The sequence below is a fragment of the Lichenostomus cassidix genome, chromosome 4A (genome assembly GCF_008360975.1).
Source record: "Lichenostomus cassidix isolate B80296 chromosome 4A, HeHo_3.0, whole genome shotgun sequence".
Classification (NCBI taxonomy): Eukaryota; Metazoa; Chordata; class Aves; order Passeriformes; family Meliphagidae; genus Lichenostomus; species Lichenostomus cassidix.
In genome coordinates, this window is record NC_139485.1 from 14991156 (window position 1) to 15008010 (window position 16855).

Sequence of the window (16855 nt, forward strand, 5' to 3'; positions counted from 1 at the left end):
TTTGAAAATGGGGCATTTGAGTTTAAAAACTACTCCTGCTCATGCTTTTGGTTTCAATCCTTCTTTTATGTCACTTGCAATAAAAAGAGGGCATGTTAAATATTTCAAATACTGAATGGGCACAAGGTTTTGTGCTGATGCTCAGTGTTGAACTCTGTTCACAAACTTTAGAATAAAAAAAAAGCATTAGGTGAGAAAACTCTGCTATTTATAGTGCTCTTGATATAGATTTGCTAAACTTAGACTTGCAAATGTTAATTGACCACAGTTCCTTCCAGTCTGTTTAAGTGTTATGGTTCTTAGATTGGAGCAAACACAGTTTTTATTGTCATGCAAATGTCATGTATTTGTTTCCTACAAATATTAATTACCCTTTTTGCTCTTTTTCTGCAGGGAATGTATATCAAATCAACATATGATGGACTACACGTAATCACAGGAACAACTGAAAATGTAAGATTCTTTATTGTAGATTACTTTTATCATACAATTATTTTCTCTGTATCTGCAGTTCATTTTGTAGTATGTAAGCTTGCTTTAAATCAAGCCACTTTTTATTAACAATTTTTAATGTATATTTATTACCTTTGTAAATACTTGAAAATAGACATAGACATAGAAAATAGACATAGAAAAGCAGCTCTGTTGAAGTTATTAATAACTAACAATATAATCAAATTAAATTTTCAAACCTCTACACTCAGTAATTCCTCAAATACACCTTTCTAACAACACTCACACACATTTCCTCTCTGGCACAAATGGTTTCCTTTATCTGCAGTAAATTGTATTTTATATTTTCCATCATTTGTAGTAAAAATACAGAAGAGATCAATTATAATTTTCACTGTAGACCCAGAAGTAATAAAAAAACTGAACCAAAACCACCCAGAGCTGCTGCAGCACCAAGATGTGGGACAGCAAGGAGCGTGACAGGAACAACAGCGCAGCTTCTAAACATCCTCCTCCTTACTTAACGCGCAGTCCGTAATTATAAATCTGAAAAAATTAAATTGCCTTCAACTGCTGCAATCCAATTACTGTGACAGACTTGATGATGAGACCCTTCTGGTTTTCATCTTGTCTTTTAGTCACACTGCTCCCATCCAGGCTGGGGTTTGCTCAGCAGCTCAGAGCTGCTCGAATGACAAGTTCAGATTTTATAGAGCTGATATTGGAATTAGGCATTGCTGCCACCCCAGGAACACCAAACCAGCTCTGGGAGATGTAAATCCTGCCTGGTGTTTGCCAGTGCTCTGCTGGCCCATATGGGTGAGCTCCATGTGGGAGATTTTAATTGATTTTTATATATTGAATTGATTTTTATATATTGAGCAGCGTTTCTATGGGTTTTGTCAGCGCAAACCCATGGAAAGCCAGATGATTTGTATGTCACAATTTGGGGAGACAATTCTAATGCAAATTAAAGTTGAAATTTGTTTGCTTATATTGTCACCATTGGCAGCATTTAGAAGCCTAAAAATAGCTTTATGTGTATCTTGGGTCCTGAAAATTATGACTGATCCATCTTGATTATGTTGGACAGATTATGTTCATAGATTGAATTACTCATGCTGTAATTAATCCACATTTCACTGTAATTCTAATTCATTTCAGAAATATAATGCAGTTTGTAGGGGAAATATTGATATATTTACGACTAAAATTCACAGGAGGAGTTACTAAATTGCCAGCCGCTAGAATTTTAATTTTTTTATTTTGACTGTCAAAACTTTTTGCTACGACACCATCAGAAGTTGCTTTTTTTGGTTTTGCTACAAGTGTAATCACATGTGCAGATAAACCAGCTTCAAAGACCTTTAACTTCTGGTGTTTCAGCAAATTGATTTTTCATTCCTTTTGAAGGGATAATTGACCTCAGAGCCAGTGTTTAATTAGCTCAGCCTCATCCAAGCCAGGAAAGGAGCTAAAAAGAGAAAGAGCCAGGCTTTTGCTTTTCTGGGTAACCTCAGCTGAAGTTAAACATCATGAATGGTGGTGTTTACTGCAGTTTCCATTTGGCCCCTCAGAGATGAGTCCGTTTGGCATTTTACTCAGAAATAATTGCAGTCATTTCCTTGTCAGTGGCAATTTGGAGTTTTCTTGTATCGCCTCCTCCTCTCCTTGTTCCTTTTGTTTGTTTACCTCATGTTTTTAATCCTTTTAACCTCCATCCACAGCAGGAATGGGTGGCATTTTTGGTTGAAGGCAGTGCAGCTGAGGAGCTCTTGCCTGCAGCAAGGTCATGACCACAAACTCCCACACATCACTTGCAGCTCAGATAAATCCTTCCTCCACATTTGGCACCTGGCTCCTGTGTTTATTGTGTTTAACAATTTATGTTTTAGAGATATCCAGGAAATCAGCTCTGTTTTGGTAGCAGCTGTTTCTCTGTGCACAAGTTTTTCAGCAGGATTGGAGCCAAGCCACTCCCTGGAGCTGCAAGTGGCTCCTTCTCTGCCTTTTTTAGGAGTCAGTTTGATTGGCAGGGACCTTGAATTGTTTCTCGAGGATTATTTTGCTTTGAAAGTTTCTGCACTCTTTGACAAAGGACAATCTGCCCTCTCCTCTCCTCTCTCTGATCCTGCATCTAACTAGAAAACATCCCACCTTTCAGTCTCCTGGCTCAACAGCCAGCTTCCTCTGGGATTTATTTTCCAGGGTGGTGTCTCAGCTCTTTCACTCTTGGTGGTTATCTCTTCCTGACTGCCAGGCTGGTGAGCTCTGTGTCAGTAGAACACTTTCTAAGCCAAAGCACAATGCAAAGAAATTGCCTTGAACTCTCAGCTCTCTGCTCCTGACTGCTCATCTCCTGAGTGCCTCGTGGGTTTCTCTCACAGATTTAAGATTTCATGCAAGCATCTAAATATTATTTGTGAAATAGCAGTTGGCCATGTTTAAATGACTCTTCAATGGGTTTTAATCCATTTCCATGCGCTTGGAACAAGCTATACTGAGGATAAGGGAGTTTTTCAGCTCCAGGATCCCAAAATTCTGTCAACAGTGTGTATGAAAGTGTGTGTGCATAAAATCTGCCGAAGAGCAAGTCCCTCAGTGACATTACCCATTTATAAATTACCACATCCTGGGTTCCAATGGCTCATTTAGCTCTGCCTTGGAAGTGCTGGAGCTGCATTTGAAGATACAAATACCCTGCATGTACAGAGTATCTTCAGTCACTTCAGCAGCACCACTGCTCTGTGCAGGACTCAGAGCTGATTTCTGTCCATGGCTGGTCAGCCCTGACCCAGAGTTTGTTGATTTAACAGATTTAATTCCACATGATGTGAATTCACCCAGGGTATTCCCAAAAAGATCATAACTGCTCAGGTAAACACAATGGAATAGTTCAACCAGCCAGAAATGCCAGTGGAATTCTAGATTTCTTCATTTAATGTTATCAGAAAAGAAATTGCTCCTCATGGATATGACCAATTATCATTATTTGACAGCAGTAAGACTCCTTTGGGCACAGCTTTCTTGTCTTCTCCAGCATTCATTGTTTTAATTCCCACTCTTTCCTTCCACCTCCACACCCTCTGTGTAAAGTTAATTTTTCTCTCTTGTCCTCAGTCTCCTGCTGACCAGTGTAAGAAAATCCATGCTGGTGATGAGGTGATCCAGGTCAACCATCAAACTGTGGTAAGTATTTTGGAAATACTGTGCTGCAGCCTTTGCCTGTTCTCGGTGGTTAAAAGGTACTAATTCTTTACCCAACTGTATTATCACTATTTATGGCTTTTAAAGCATCATATCCACTCTTTATTCTGAATAAGAAAAAGCACAAATTGAGTCCATAACCAGCCCAGAAGGATTAAGCCAAATTTACATTTTGCACAGCTGCTGTTCAACATCATACTCTTTATATAAGAAGATCCAAGAATATTTCCTTGAAGTTCTTAGACTTCTCATTATGCACTTGCCAGCTGGTTTAACTTTTCCTCTTGAACAGAATTTTGCATTCTGTTTAATGCAGGATCCAGATTAATAATGCAGAAGTGCTGTAACAGCCATGTATTCCAAATCTGTTGGGGGGAAGCTATAAAAATTATTAAAGTGTTGATAGAAATCTGTCAGGTTTGGGGTTTGTGAGTTCTTGGAGGGAGATTTGTTTTTAAAATTCCCATAAGCACATGATGCAGAAGTGGATGCTGGATCTCAGTATTGTAGTATATAATTTAAATATAATTTAAATAGCTCCAGTGTTGCTGCAGCTACAGGTGAAGGGAGCCCTGGTATTTATTATTTAGGCATCAGTAGTGACAAGGACAATGATAACTTCCTGAGAAACTTCTAATTTAGCTATTTCCCTTTGTCCTGGTGAACCCCATCTCCAGACCCAGCAGCTGCAAAATTAAGAAATCTCTTTCTGTCTGTCACTTGTGTGAAGTGGAAATATGAAAGTCTGGCTATTAAAATCTTATGATTAGAGAGCAAATATTTTCTCTTGAAAAGAAGTATAACTTATTCATTTACACTTTAAATGTTAATGCAACACACAGCTCTTATCTGTATTAGAGAGTTGTCATAGTTACAAGTTGAAATATGTATTAGACTGGCTTTCTCCATCAAACACACTCTTCAAGTGACAGATTTGATTTAATCTTTACTCCCATAGGTGAAATCTCCCCATTCAGCTGCTCAAGAATTGACTTTTTTTAGGAGCTCTTCCCATGTCTTTTATTCCAACAGGCTCAAGGTGGTTGATACTTGTAATCCCTTTCCACCTGAGGGCACAGGACCAGCAGCTGAGTCAAGTGCCAGAAAATACTTTTTTCTAAATAAAATCCCCCATCATATATTAATTATTCATTCTGAAGTTTCTGACAAGGTACTGTCAGAGAGATATGGCACTGTTTGTTTCAGAAACTTATTCTCCCTTTGAAATGGCTGAGGAAGTCTCATTATGTCTTCAGTTTGGAAAATCAGGCAGTGATAATGAATATTTGGATGTTTCAGAGGTGCATGGCCAGCTCTCTCCCCCTCATGGATTAGAAATTTTAATATTTTAAATACCCCTTAGATCTTCAAGTGTGTCCTTTGAGGGATTTCTGGCACTCCTTGCTGCAAACTACACTTAGCTGTGCTCCTTCTTCACCAAGTTATCACATTATGCTGATCCATATTTTGTTTATAATTAACATTATTTCCATTAGTGGACTGGAATAATTCAAAGGCAACAGCTCATTAAATTTCCACACAATCAATATTTTAATATTAGCACGACCAGCTCATAAAAAGGGGTGTAACCCATTTGGAATTAATGACTGGAGGGTCAGAGAACTTGCATTTCTCTGGTGTTCTTACAGGTTTTCCAGAGGAGATTTCATCTTGCTTATCCTAATCGAGACATTTGTTTTAAGATTGATGTTTCCATAGCATTTTGGTATCAATATTTTATATTTTATCGAATATAAATCCCCTTTAACACAATGTGTTTGAAAAAACCTGTTCTGAAGACATTTAGTGAGTGTTGTTTTGAGCTGCCACTGGTGGAAATGCTTCCCTGAGCACAGCAAATATGGATCCCTTTTAACAGATTCCAATCCTATAGCTGACTACCAGCACCATTTAATCTGATTTTGACTGAACTAGGCCAATGTATTTTCTAGATAAATTCATATTCGCTCATTTAATATGATCATTTGAGTTTTAAAACTTTCATTGATGTTTCCACAACCTCTAATAAATTGCGCCAGTAGTTAATTATTCTCGTTGCTGGGGGGAAGAAAGTAATTTTATTTGTAGCCTATATTTGTCTGGCACAAGCTTCCAGTCCTTTGATCTTGATATATTTTTATCTATTAAATTGGAGAGCAGGTTTCTCTTTTAGGTATTTCCAGGATGCAATCAAATTAGCTCATCAGTTTTTTTTTTAGTAAGCTGGATAATTTCAGCACTGCCAGTTTGTCATCCTAATTCATGACCCTCCTCGGCATCCTCCTTAAATTCCCAGCTGCAACACTCTGATTTTCTACCAGGGAGTCATGGAGCTGTCCAGGGCAAGGATTCACTCATGGATAAGGCAGAATGTGGTGCTGAAAGAGGGAAAATGAGGCTACAAGGCTGGAGCTGTTCCAAGGGAGGGATGGGTTGGATTTCAGGAAAAGGTTCTCTCCCCAGAGGGTGCTCAGGCTGGATAACTCCCCAGGGACCTTTGAAAGCTTTATTTTACTTTTCCCATAGCTTTTCTGTGGAGTTGGGAGTTAGAAAGTGTTCAGGAAGTATTAAAGGAAAGCTGCTCCCAAATTGTCATGCAACAATTGAAGGAGTTGGAAATAAAAGCCTTTCCACATGGAATCTGCTCTAACCAAGGACCACTCTGTAAAACAATTACAAAGATCAAAGAAAAAATAATGGTACTTTAAGGAAGAAATTAATTAAATCAGGCGATTCACCACTGGCTGTTAAGATCATTTAATCATGATCCAATTTCATTATTTGCTTTTCTGCTTGTTCTTCTTGCTTATAAGATTTTAATAAAAAAGCGAAAGAAAATATAGGAATAAGTTAAAATTGTAAATTACTGCCACCCTAGCTCTTTATTTTTCCCTACAATAACAACAGGCACCAATTCTGCCAGCACCTTGTAGATTTTTAATTCCTCTCTCATAAAATTATACAGAAGTATTGAAGATGTCACTGTAGTATTTCTTTGTTTGCAAAATTTATAATTACACTTTAGGTGGTGTATTTTCTGCTGCTTAGTTGAAATGGCAAATTTAGTATTGTAATTTTTTTTCAGCATAAATTTATGAAACCTAAATTGTGTTAATGTTCCATTTTGATGGTTTTTCAGACAATGAAAATATTAAAGATCAAACAAATACTGATTAATCCACCTGACCAACTGGAAAATATTTGATCTACTTCTTCATAGAGACATGACTTGTAAACAAGGGAAAATTGACTTTTTCTGTCTTCTGTTCTTTTTTTTTTTTCTTTTTGTGAGGGTTATGATTTGAAGGTTATTTCATAGGACAGAGAGCAATAATAAGGCTTTTAGTAATTCCTGTTGAAAGCTCGATGTTACTCAGGAGCAGCTGGCAGGAGTCCAGGAGTCAGAATGTAGTAATTAATCCCAAACCAACGGAGCACCACAGAGCTGATGGGACTGAAAATGGCAAAGATGAACTTGGAATTAATCAGGAGCAGGTTTCCAGGAGAAATTGAGTTTGGGTACCATTGTCTTGACATTAGTAATATCTTGTCTGAAATACTGTGGGATCTGCAGGTCATTTGCAGCCATAAAAGGTGTTAAGTTCGATATGAGCTTTAAAAAAATGTAATGGATAAAAAGGAAAATGTGTCACCTGTCTCATAGGAAGAGAAATTATTTAAGGATTTCGGTTTGGTTAGCTCAGCCAGCTGGGTCTGAGACAGAATTCCTCTTTCTTCACAGACAGAGGCAATAAAGACCAGAAAGAGAAACAACTCCTTAAGGCATAAAACAATGCTGTGCCAGGGCAAGAGGCCACAGAAATATCTGTAATAAATCTGGTGTGTTACGTGTTTCTTATATTCTCTTTAAACAGCTGCTGCTTTTAACTAAAGTAGCTGCATTTTCACACTTGGGGAAGGTGTTCTTTAGAATGGTGGATCCTGTGCTTTCAAGGGCATGCAAGAGAGATGGGGACAGAACTTTTAGGAAGGCCTGATGCAAAGGGGCAATGACTTTATACTGGGAGAGGTGAGATTTGGACCGGATATATGACAGAAATTCTTTTACAATGAAACACAGGCACAGGGTGCCCAGAGAAGCTGTGGTGCCCCTGGATCCCTGGAAGTGTCCAAGACCAGGCTGGACAGGGCTTGGAGCAACCCAATCCACTTGACAATGTCCCTGCTCCTTGCAGGACTAAGTGACCTATAAATGGCTCTTTTGACCCCAAATATCCTGTGATTCTAAATACACAATCAGCAGCCCAACGCCCTTTCATGCTGCTCATTGTCAAATGACATGCTTGAAATTCGGTGTGTCAAGAGCCTGGCACAATGAAATCATTTCAGCACTAATTTATTTGTATGAAGACAGTCATTGAATTAATACCCTCGGTGGATGTTTGCTGAATTGTAAATGTGAGCTCTGATGAGAGCTCATTTGGGGTGGAGGTAAATCTGTAAATGCAGTGCCAGGTCACACCATCTGGGCTTCTGCACACTCTGTGTTGGGAAATGCAAGCAGGAGGGGGAAAAAAAGGACAAAAGATGTCATGAGAATTACGACTTCTTTCCCCCAAAGATGTCCTTCTGTTTCCAAACAAAGTGCCACATGTTACTGATTCTCCAGATTCTGCCTTTCAGAAAGGCTTAGCAAAGCCTCTCTTCCTCTAGTGGATCTTGCTTCTCTTGGATTCTTGCTGTGTTCCTCCATTAGTTAATGAAAATAACCATGTCAGATAATGGGAGAACATTTGGTTTTCCATGATCAATTATTGTTAGGGAGCAGCTCGAATATTAATGAGAGTGAATCAGCTACAGGTGTTAATGACGAGCTTCCCATTTAGTGACAGAACACAGTCTTGTGATCTTCCAGCACAGTTTTGTCTAATAATAATTTCTGATTTCCATGTTAATCAAACCAGCTCCCTTGATTAATTCCCTAATGAGGCAAAGTGAATTACAGACTTAAAATATGAAAAGATGATAGTCTGCTTCCTTAACAAAAAGTTGAGTTTACACAAGCTGGGTTTTTGGTTTTTTTTTAATGCAAATATGAAGAGAGGTCAAACTTTGCAGGTTCAAGTAAATATCCAGATGGCTTTGCTTATGTATTTGAAGAGTCACGAGGGGAAACATCTGTCCTGGTTCCTGGGAGGGATGACTGCAGTCAGAGCAGAGTTACTTGTTTCAGGTGGTGTGCAATATAGTGGGATATAAATATTTAGAAAATATTTGGCACAAGTGATTTCCAGACCAAATGCCTGACAAGGGAACGTTTAAATTCTTGTTAGTTATTGCTCTGCCTCTCCAGCCCAGGTAGCAGCAAGGCTGGCAGGTGATGCAGTGAACACAACAGGCACAAAGCAAATTAAGGTCTAAGCTGCTTTCCTTCTGTGAGCTGCACTTGGTGGTTCTGCAGTTCTTAAAACTTTTCCATTTTTCAGAGTTCTGATAGGGTTTGGTGAGGCAGTGAAGGAGCTGAGGAACCCCATTCCTGCTTTGTCCCCAGAATTTTCAGGGAAAGCAGAGAAAGGAACAGATGCCTCTCTCCCCTGTGCACTCCCAGTTCCACTGTCTGAGATAAATTTTACTTGTGAATTCCTACCATAACAAATATGTATGATGTGTTTGGAAGAAATTGGCAGGGAGGTGACTAACTGCTGTGGGGGTTTGGAGCTCTGGAATCCTCTGATAAACACCACCCTGTTCAACAGTTCAGCTGTTTTCCCACTTCCTTTTGATAGACAAATATATCAGGCACTTAATGCCTCTGCAGACACCCAAAAATGCGCTGGGTTGGGGTTTTTTTGTGCATCTCTAACTTTAGGAGTTTTGTGTATTAATTTTTCCCACAGATCTGCAGTGAGTCATCCCCAGGCAGGTAGGTTTTATTTTAAAAAGGGAGAAAAGGTGCTTTTCCAGCAGGAAGAGGGTTTGGATTTATAACAATGCTGAAATCCCTTCTGCTGGTAGGATGCATTCCAAATCCCATTCATGCAAAGCCAGATCTTCTGAATGAGAAGGAGCAAAGTCGTGATGGGGAGAGTCTAAAGAAGCTATTGGAGAACTAAAAAAACTCTAATTTGCTGTTAGTGAAACTGAGTTCTGTTTTTCATGTTGTTCTGAACATATTAGTTAAGCAATCCCAGCCCCAAATTTTCAGGTTTAGGTATACAAAATTACAGTATTGTGGAATTTTCTGGTAAAGAAATTTATTATTGTAAGGATTTTTTTTTAAATCTATAATTCTTAAAGTTGCTATATTCTCAGTTTTTCACTGCATAGTTTCTATGAGAAAATGAAGAAATCCTTTAATCTAGACAGTAGTCTACAAGTGGGTTTTTTCCCCTGGATCTCTTCTCTCCACACTGAGGATGTGAAAACAAATAAAACTTACTGAAAATGGCACTCCCAACTGTAACCCACCAAAATTTTAAATGTTTGCATGTCTCTGACCATTCTGAGTGAATTCTTTTGCATTCTTCTGGGTTTCTTCCACCTTTAGCATCTAAATTAGCATCCATTTGCATTTACAGAGGAAAATAAAAAGTATCACATTAGTCTTTTATTTCATTAGCTTAATTTTAATGTAACCTTTCCTTGCTGAAATATCTTAACCCATTTTGTAGAATCTGATTGACTTTATGTGTTAAAATCTTAAAGATGCAAAATACCCTTCTGGTGAATGCATCTAACCAGAGCTAGGAGTTAGTAATTGCTTTAAAGACTGATTCTTTAGGAGTAAATGTCAAAATCTGTCTCAAGGTCTGGTTTTCAACTCAGATTTTTAATCCACTGTAATGGCTTCTCTTTTTTCAAGGATATTTTTAGTAATACAATTTATAATAACTTGTCCAAATTCCTGAGAGCATTTTATCATCACCCAGTAGTAATGACTGCAGACTGTTCTCTGATAGATCTTGGTATTTAATGGTTTTGCCATTAAGGTTCTCATTGGAATAATTTATCCTTAACTTAATTATTTATCACTCTTTTCTAAAAGGAGCTCACGGAACTCTAAGGATTTCGCAATCTGAAAATGACATCAATCTGTAAAAATCAAAAAGGGTTCCATTTGATTTCTAGAACTGAGTAAAAGAAAAAAAAAGGCATCTGTCCTTTTATAAACACAGCCCAAACTGGAAGAGTTTTTTGGGCTGCAAGTTGACATCCTTGCACTTGTTTGGATGAGACCCATTTACAATTACTACTGGAAATTGTTTCAGTGCATTTTTAGGAAGTTTTCAATAAAACAGCAGCACTAAAAATAGAATAGAACTTTAAAAAGTTATTAAATTCCTTTTTTGGAATTCCAACAGACATTGCAGTTCTGTCCAAGGTGGATGTTCACAGTTGGATCCTGGCTTTGTCCCACTGTGGAGAAAACTTGGAACCTTACAGTCTGTATCCCAACTTCTTCTCAGCCCTTAGACAAGGATTTTAATTCAAATCTCTTGGAGATTGTCTTTATTATTTTCCCTTCACCTAAAAATCTACCCTTGGTTGGGAAAGAAAAGGCAGAGGGAAAAGAAAAGCCCAAAAAATAATTGCAATCCAAGAGCCAGATTGAAAAATCTTCCATGACTTGTAGGACCTCATCTTTTGATTTAAAATGTTCAGTGATCTCACAAGTTATTGAAAGGGCAATAGTGTTCATTCCTGCCTTATTTTGTTCAGAAATATAGCTAAAGTAAAAAAATAAAAGTCCAGCTTCAGCAGCATCATTTCAGTCCACCAGAGTTTATAAAAACTGCTCATGTTTGCAAGGAGCAGGTTGTAACAGACCTGGTTGGTTAACAGAAGATTTCCTTCACACTTCAAGTTCAGTGGAAAGCTTTCAACATTCAATTATGGCATTTTTCCTCAGGTTGGCTGGCAGTTAAAGAACCTAGTAAATGCACTGTGGGAAGACCCAAATGGAGTGATTTTAACCTTGAAAAAACGTCCTCAGAATACCCTGGTGTCTGCTCCTGCCCTGCTGAAGAATGTGAGGTGGAAACCTCTTGCCCTGCAGGTAAGGTGGCTGCTGCAATGCTGGTGTGATGGCAAATCCTTTATTCCAGAAAAAACACTGGAATTTCTCCTTCCTGAAAAGAACAGGAGCCTGTCCTGAACTCCTTTGGAGCAGAGTGCTGAGATAAATAAGCGTGGCAGTGCTGAATATGTCAATCAGATTGTTTTCTCCATGTTCTGGTGACTTTGGGGGCCACAGGAATTCAGACAGGGAAAGAACATTTACAGATGGTTTTATGAAGAGCAAGGTTCAGTGGCTGCTCTGACTGGCACAGGCAGCAGTGCCTCCCTGTTCCCATTATTTCACAGTCTGTCAACTCCTTGTTTGTAATCAAGTGTGTCAGATCCATTAAACTCCAGAGCTCTGCTTCTGTTCCACGCCTCTCACGCAGGCAGAGTTTTTGGTAGCAGGGATAATAGAACCTCTGGTATTTGCTCTGCACTCATTCCTTGAAAACCTGTTGATGCAAAAGAAAAAAAGACAATTGTGAACATCACAGCTGGTTCTTCCCCCAGCACCAACATGCAGGAGAAACTGGCTGAAACACTGAACTCAAAAGGTCATTGTTAAAGGAAAGGTTTTTCAGGAAGTCAGTAAATATTGAGGGTTGTCTTTAATGCCATATATGTTATATATGTTATATATTATATATAATAATGCCATATGTTATATCCTGTAATAGGCTGATGCTCTTCCATAATGTGGAAGCTTCTCAGAGCTGCTTTGTTTGGATCACATTACACATGAATGTGTTTCTGAATTATTTTAAATTAATGAAAGAAACCAAACCTTTGAAGCCTATCCAGGCAGATTTTCTCCTTGCCTGGCATTTTCTAAATCTTTCATTTCTCCAAGTGCCTGAATCCTACAGAGTGGCTTCAGTTCAGTATTTTGTGTAATCCTTGCAGCCCAGGAATGCTGACAGTGGAATTTGGGGACACCTTTCTTTCTGTGTGACTGTCCCTGGGCGAGAGGAACAGGGCCCTGTGACACCCTGAGGGGATTTTTCTGTCATAATGCTGCAGGAATAACATCCTTTGCCCTGGCAAGATGCTCTTGTGTCTACTTGTGAACTTCAGAAGGAGCCTCCAGGGGCAGCAAAATGGAAACTGCATTTGCACAGGACTTCCAGAGAGATCCTCCCTGTCTATTTGTGCATTAAAGAATCATAATTCACCAGCAGCAATGGATCTGGAGGCTGTGCCAGTGTGGAACAGAGTGTACTCTACACATGGCACAGGATTTGCCATTAAAAATGCCAACCTTTGCCATGGCAGCCAGAAAAATGAAAGTGCACTGAGCTGCTATTGTGAAATTATCAGCAGTTCTGGTTTTGTGATGTGTCCTCTCCTGATGAGATCCTCAGGATCAAAGGGTGTTTTAAGTGTCATCTCCCTGTGATATATTTCTTCTATACCAGAGAATAGTGGGGTGAGATAGTTAAATAAAAACATAAACCACTTTGGAAAGCAAAACCAGCACTGCCAGCATTACTTCCTAACACTAGAGTCTGTTATAAGATGTGGAAAACCACCTTTAGGTCCTTTTCAGCATCTTCAGGTCTCTAATTCTTCCTGCCACAGAGACAAGCACAAGTGTTAGGATCTGGATCCATTTCAGGACGCAGGTTTTGGGTTTGCCTGTTCCCTGCAGCTCTCACCTGGATCTGGTATTTTTTATTATTGTCAGTAATGACTTGGAAGCAGCCTGATTGAATTTCAAGATGACACTAGAGCCTGTGCTTCCTGGACAGCTGACACAACAGCTTGTTGCTGCTGGAAGCAGTGAGCTCACTTCCCTCTCCTCTTGGCTGCAGCCTCCTCGCCTTGCCTTGCCTTTGGCAGTTTTTAGGCTCTAGAGCAGTTTGAGGGGTGGAATTGGTAGGAAATTTCTGGGTTTGTTTGTTTGTTTTTTGTTCTGGAGTTTGCTGCCTCTGATGGGTTGGATTGGCTGTAGCAGAACAGGCTTTGGGGTGAGCAGAAAGCACAGCACAGACAGGAGCGTTTGCACTGAGAGAAAAGCAGGATAGGGAATCACCAAACAGCACCAAAGTGCAGAAAAATATCTCAGTGAAAGCAGATTAAGGGAGAAAACAGTTCATCAAAAGTCACACTGTCACAAAAAAGAATAACACACATATATGTGTTATATTTCATGGTGTGTTCCAAGTACAGATCCATATGTATTTCTCTGCCTGTGTTATTTTCATTTTACACTCTATATATCTATTTAGGTATCTACATTGGAGCAATTTTTCATTCTGATTTAGTGCTGGTTAAAAAAATAAAAACAAAAGCAGTACACAATTAGGGAAGGCACAAAGGAAATAGGATTTAAGAACTTGAAATCATATTTGTTACCTCAGGTTGGTGCACAGCAGGAAGTTTTAAATAAAAGTTGTCATGTTTGCCATTGTTGCTTAAGGCACTTATAGATGTTATTAATATCTTTTCTACAATAATTAAGTTTAAAATTATGCCAGATAGGTAATTTATGAATTATTGATGATACAGAATCTGGGAGTCCTTTTAAAATTTATGACTTGGCCTTGCTGTAGTTATTCCTGTGCTGTAGAGGGTTTCCCTTGATTCTCAATTAACAACAGCAGAGTTTTCATGTGACAGTTCTGTGCTCCATTATCTCTCACTAAGAAGGTAGTGACATCATTTTCTTCTTTTGTCTCTGGCTGACATCATATGACAGAGGAAGACTTGGAATTTTTAAACTCTGGGATTATTTCCCCACTTAGGACAAAATGTCTTTTTTCATTTGCACTGGCAAATAGTGCTCTGGTTTTTGCTGAAGTGAGCACGCTATAACTTCATTCAAATAAAATACATTTATTGTATTTTTTCTTTTTATTTGGAGACTTTTTCAAGTTGGAATATCCTTCCTGTCACAACTAATAAATCCAGAACATTACACCATTTATTAATTATTTAGTCTGAGATAACAATAAGCATTGAGGGCTAACCATAATTTGGACCCCTTTGCAGACTGCCATTCCTATGAAGAAATATCTTTTTGGTATTTAGGACCATGGCTATGAAGCCAAAGGACAATGAATTCTTCTTTCTTAAAAAAAAAACCCCGAGATGTTCTGTCCTTGTTAACAATAAATCTTCCACTGAAACCAACATGATCATTTCATTCAGTACAAGTATTCCAGAGTTCTGTAATTAACTTCTGTACTAATGGCATTTAATACACTGTGTCCTTTCTCCTCACAGAATTGATTTTCTGCATTGATTAAAGATCATATTTTGATTGAGTCTCAGATTTTCCCTTGAGGTGGCTTTCAAATTAATTTAATGGTCGTTTATCAGTTCCTTTCATAACTAGTCTCAAAGTCTGGAGTTTCACTAGACACCTTTCTGGAAGAAACCAGAAATTTGAAAAAATGGCTAATCCAAAAAGGAGGTCAAAACTCCTAAAATTATACACATTGACTTTGTTGTTTCTTGTAGCACAGAAAACATTAATTTATTTTTCCTGTGCCTTTTTGCTTTTCACAGCCTGTGATTCCAACCAGCCCCACCAGCAGCTCCACAACCCCAACAAGCACCATGGGCATGTCCTCCAAAATGGACAACTCTGCTCTCCAGGATGTTTTCATTCTCTCTCCCATGTCAGGACTTTATGGCCCCAGGTATTTACGTCCTAGGGAATGTGTGGTTTTGGAAAAAAGAATTTTACACTTTAATTAGATTAATAAAACTAAAACAAAACAAACAGCCTCACAATCAAGCAAAATAATTAATAAAATGAAGAGCTAGAAATACATTAAACATCATAGCACTGTTATGAATTACTTAACTTTCACTTAGCTGAGCAAAGCCTGGGTTTAGTCCTAAATCAAAAAGTATTTAAAGAAGTCTTTAATCAATTAGTTTGATTTACTTTTATTTTACTTTTACTTACTCTAAAGCATTTCTCCAAGGTAAGCCCTTGTCTGCTCACTTTACAATTCCTTATGTTCTCTTTCAGATCCTAGAAAACTCCTGAATATCTATGTTTATCTTACAATCAAGTGGCACCTCATGATGATTTTGTTAATTTACATTTGTTGAATTGCCTCATTTCTTATAAAGCTCTCCCACACAGCATTTCAATTGCAAGACTTTTAATTTGTAGTGTTTGGGAGTTGCATGCTTGAAGTTTACATTAAACGGTCCATTTCTCCATCATCTTCTGTCTTTTAGGGATGAAATTGGAATAATGTCTTGTGATGACATCAGCAAATTTGGAAAGTCAGGGATGAAAGGCTCTGAGTCTCCCAACTATTTCCTGGAGCACGAAAGTGGGAAATACTACACGCTGATCGAGGGGGAAGGACACCCTGGGGGCTCTGAGTACGAGAGGAGCAGAGCCACAGGCGTCAGGAGAAGGGAGAAAACACCCACCCATGGTAGGCTGGATTGCAACCTTTTTCTGCTTGAGAACATTTACAGAGCCTGCTGTTAACACTGCAACCCCCCCAAAAATCTGTCATTCCTCAGTAGACCCTGACCTGTCTGCTCTGAATGCTAAACAAAAGTTTACATGAAGGAATAATTAGAAAAAATTTTTTTTTCCTTCCATACGAACATTCCTGGTCAGGACTAAGTTATTGATACAGTTATTTTGCAGTGCATACTTAAATGTTGGATGCTAATTAAATTAATATTATTTGGGCAGTCAGCATCTTGATTTACTAAATTTCCCTCCCAAACCTTTGGAGATTATTCCACTTGCAATGTTCTGGGCTGTTAAATTTCAATGCAGGGCCTGACTTTTGGGATGGAAGTGGCTGTAAAACAGAAGGCTCTCCAAAATTCAGCCCTGCATGAAATGCACGAGGAGTGTCCTACAATGCATTCATTAGTGCCTGAACTGCATTTCAAAATCTTAGGATGGGGACTGCTTAAATATGTAAATTGTTATTAGGACAATAATTAACTCTTCCTATAGAAATTTTGTGTATATAAATGTATATTGATGTACAGATACACAATCACATGTGCTTGTATGTGAGTATTATGGATCTATATAAAAGGTATTGTTGAAAATTAATTGGGCTTTTTTTTCATATCTGTTAAAACTGAGTTGCTTGGTGTTTGATGAATTTGAGAAAAATACTGCTGCAATACAGCAGTGTATTCTCCATATATTTCCAGTGGCTTTATTTTCAAGACATTA

General features: G+C 38.4%; 1 protein-coding gene across 2 annotated transcripts in view; it reads left to right on the plus strand.

Annotated features, from left to right (window-relative positions):
• The window catches only part of LOC146437573 (connector enhancer of kinase suppressor of ras 2-like), a 163905-nt gene that overhangs the window by 98949 nt on the left and 48101 nt on the right, over positions 1-16855 (plus strand). For both annotated transcript variants that reach the window (XM_085060690.1, XM_085060691.1), the window contains 5 exons: positions 394-453; positions 3574-3642; positions 11531-11677; positions 15193-15326; positions 15880-16085. In XM_085060690.1, the coding sequence (XP_084916816.1) occupies positions 394-453; positions 3574-3642; positions 11531-11677; positions 15193-15326; positions 15880-16085 (616 nt within the window). The remainder of the gene's footprint in view (positions 1-393; positions 454-3573; positions 3643-11530; positions 11678-15192; positions 15327-15879; positions 16086-16855) is intronic.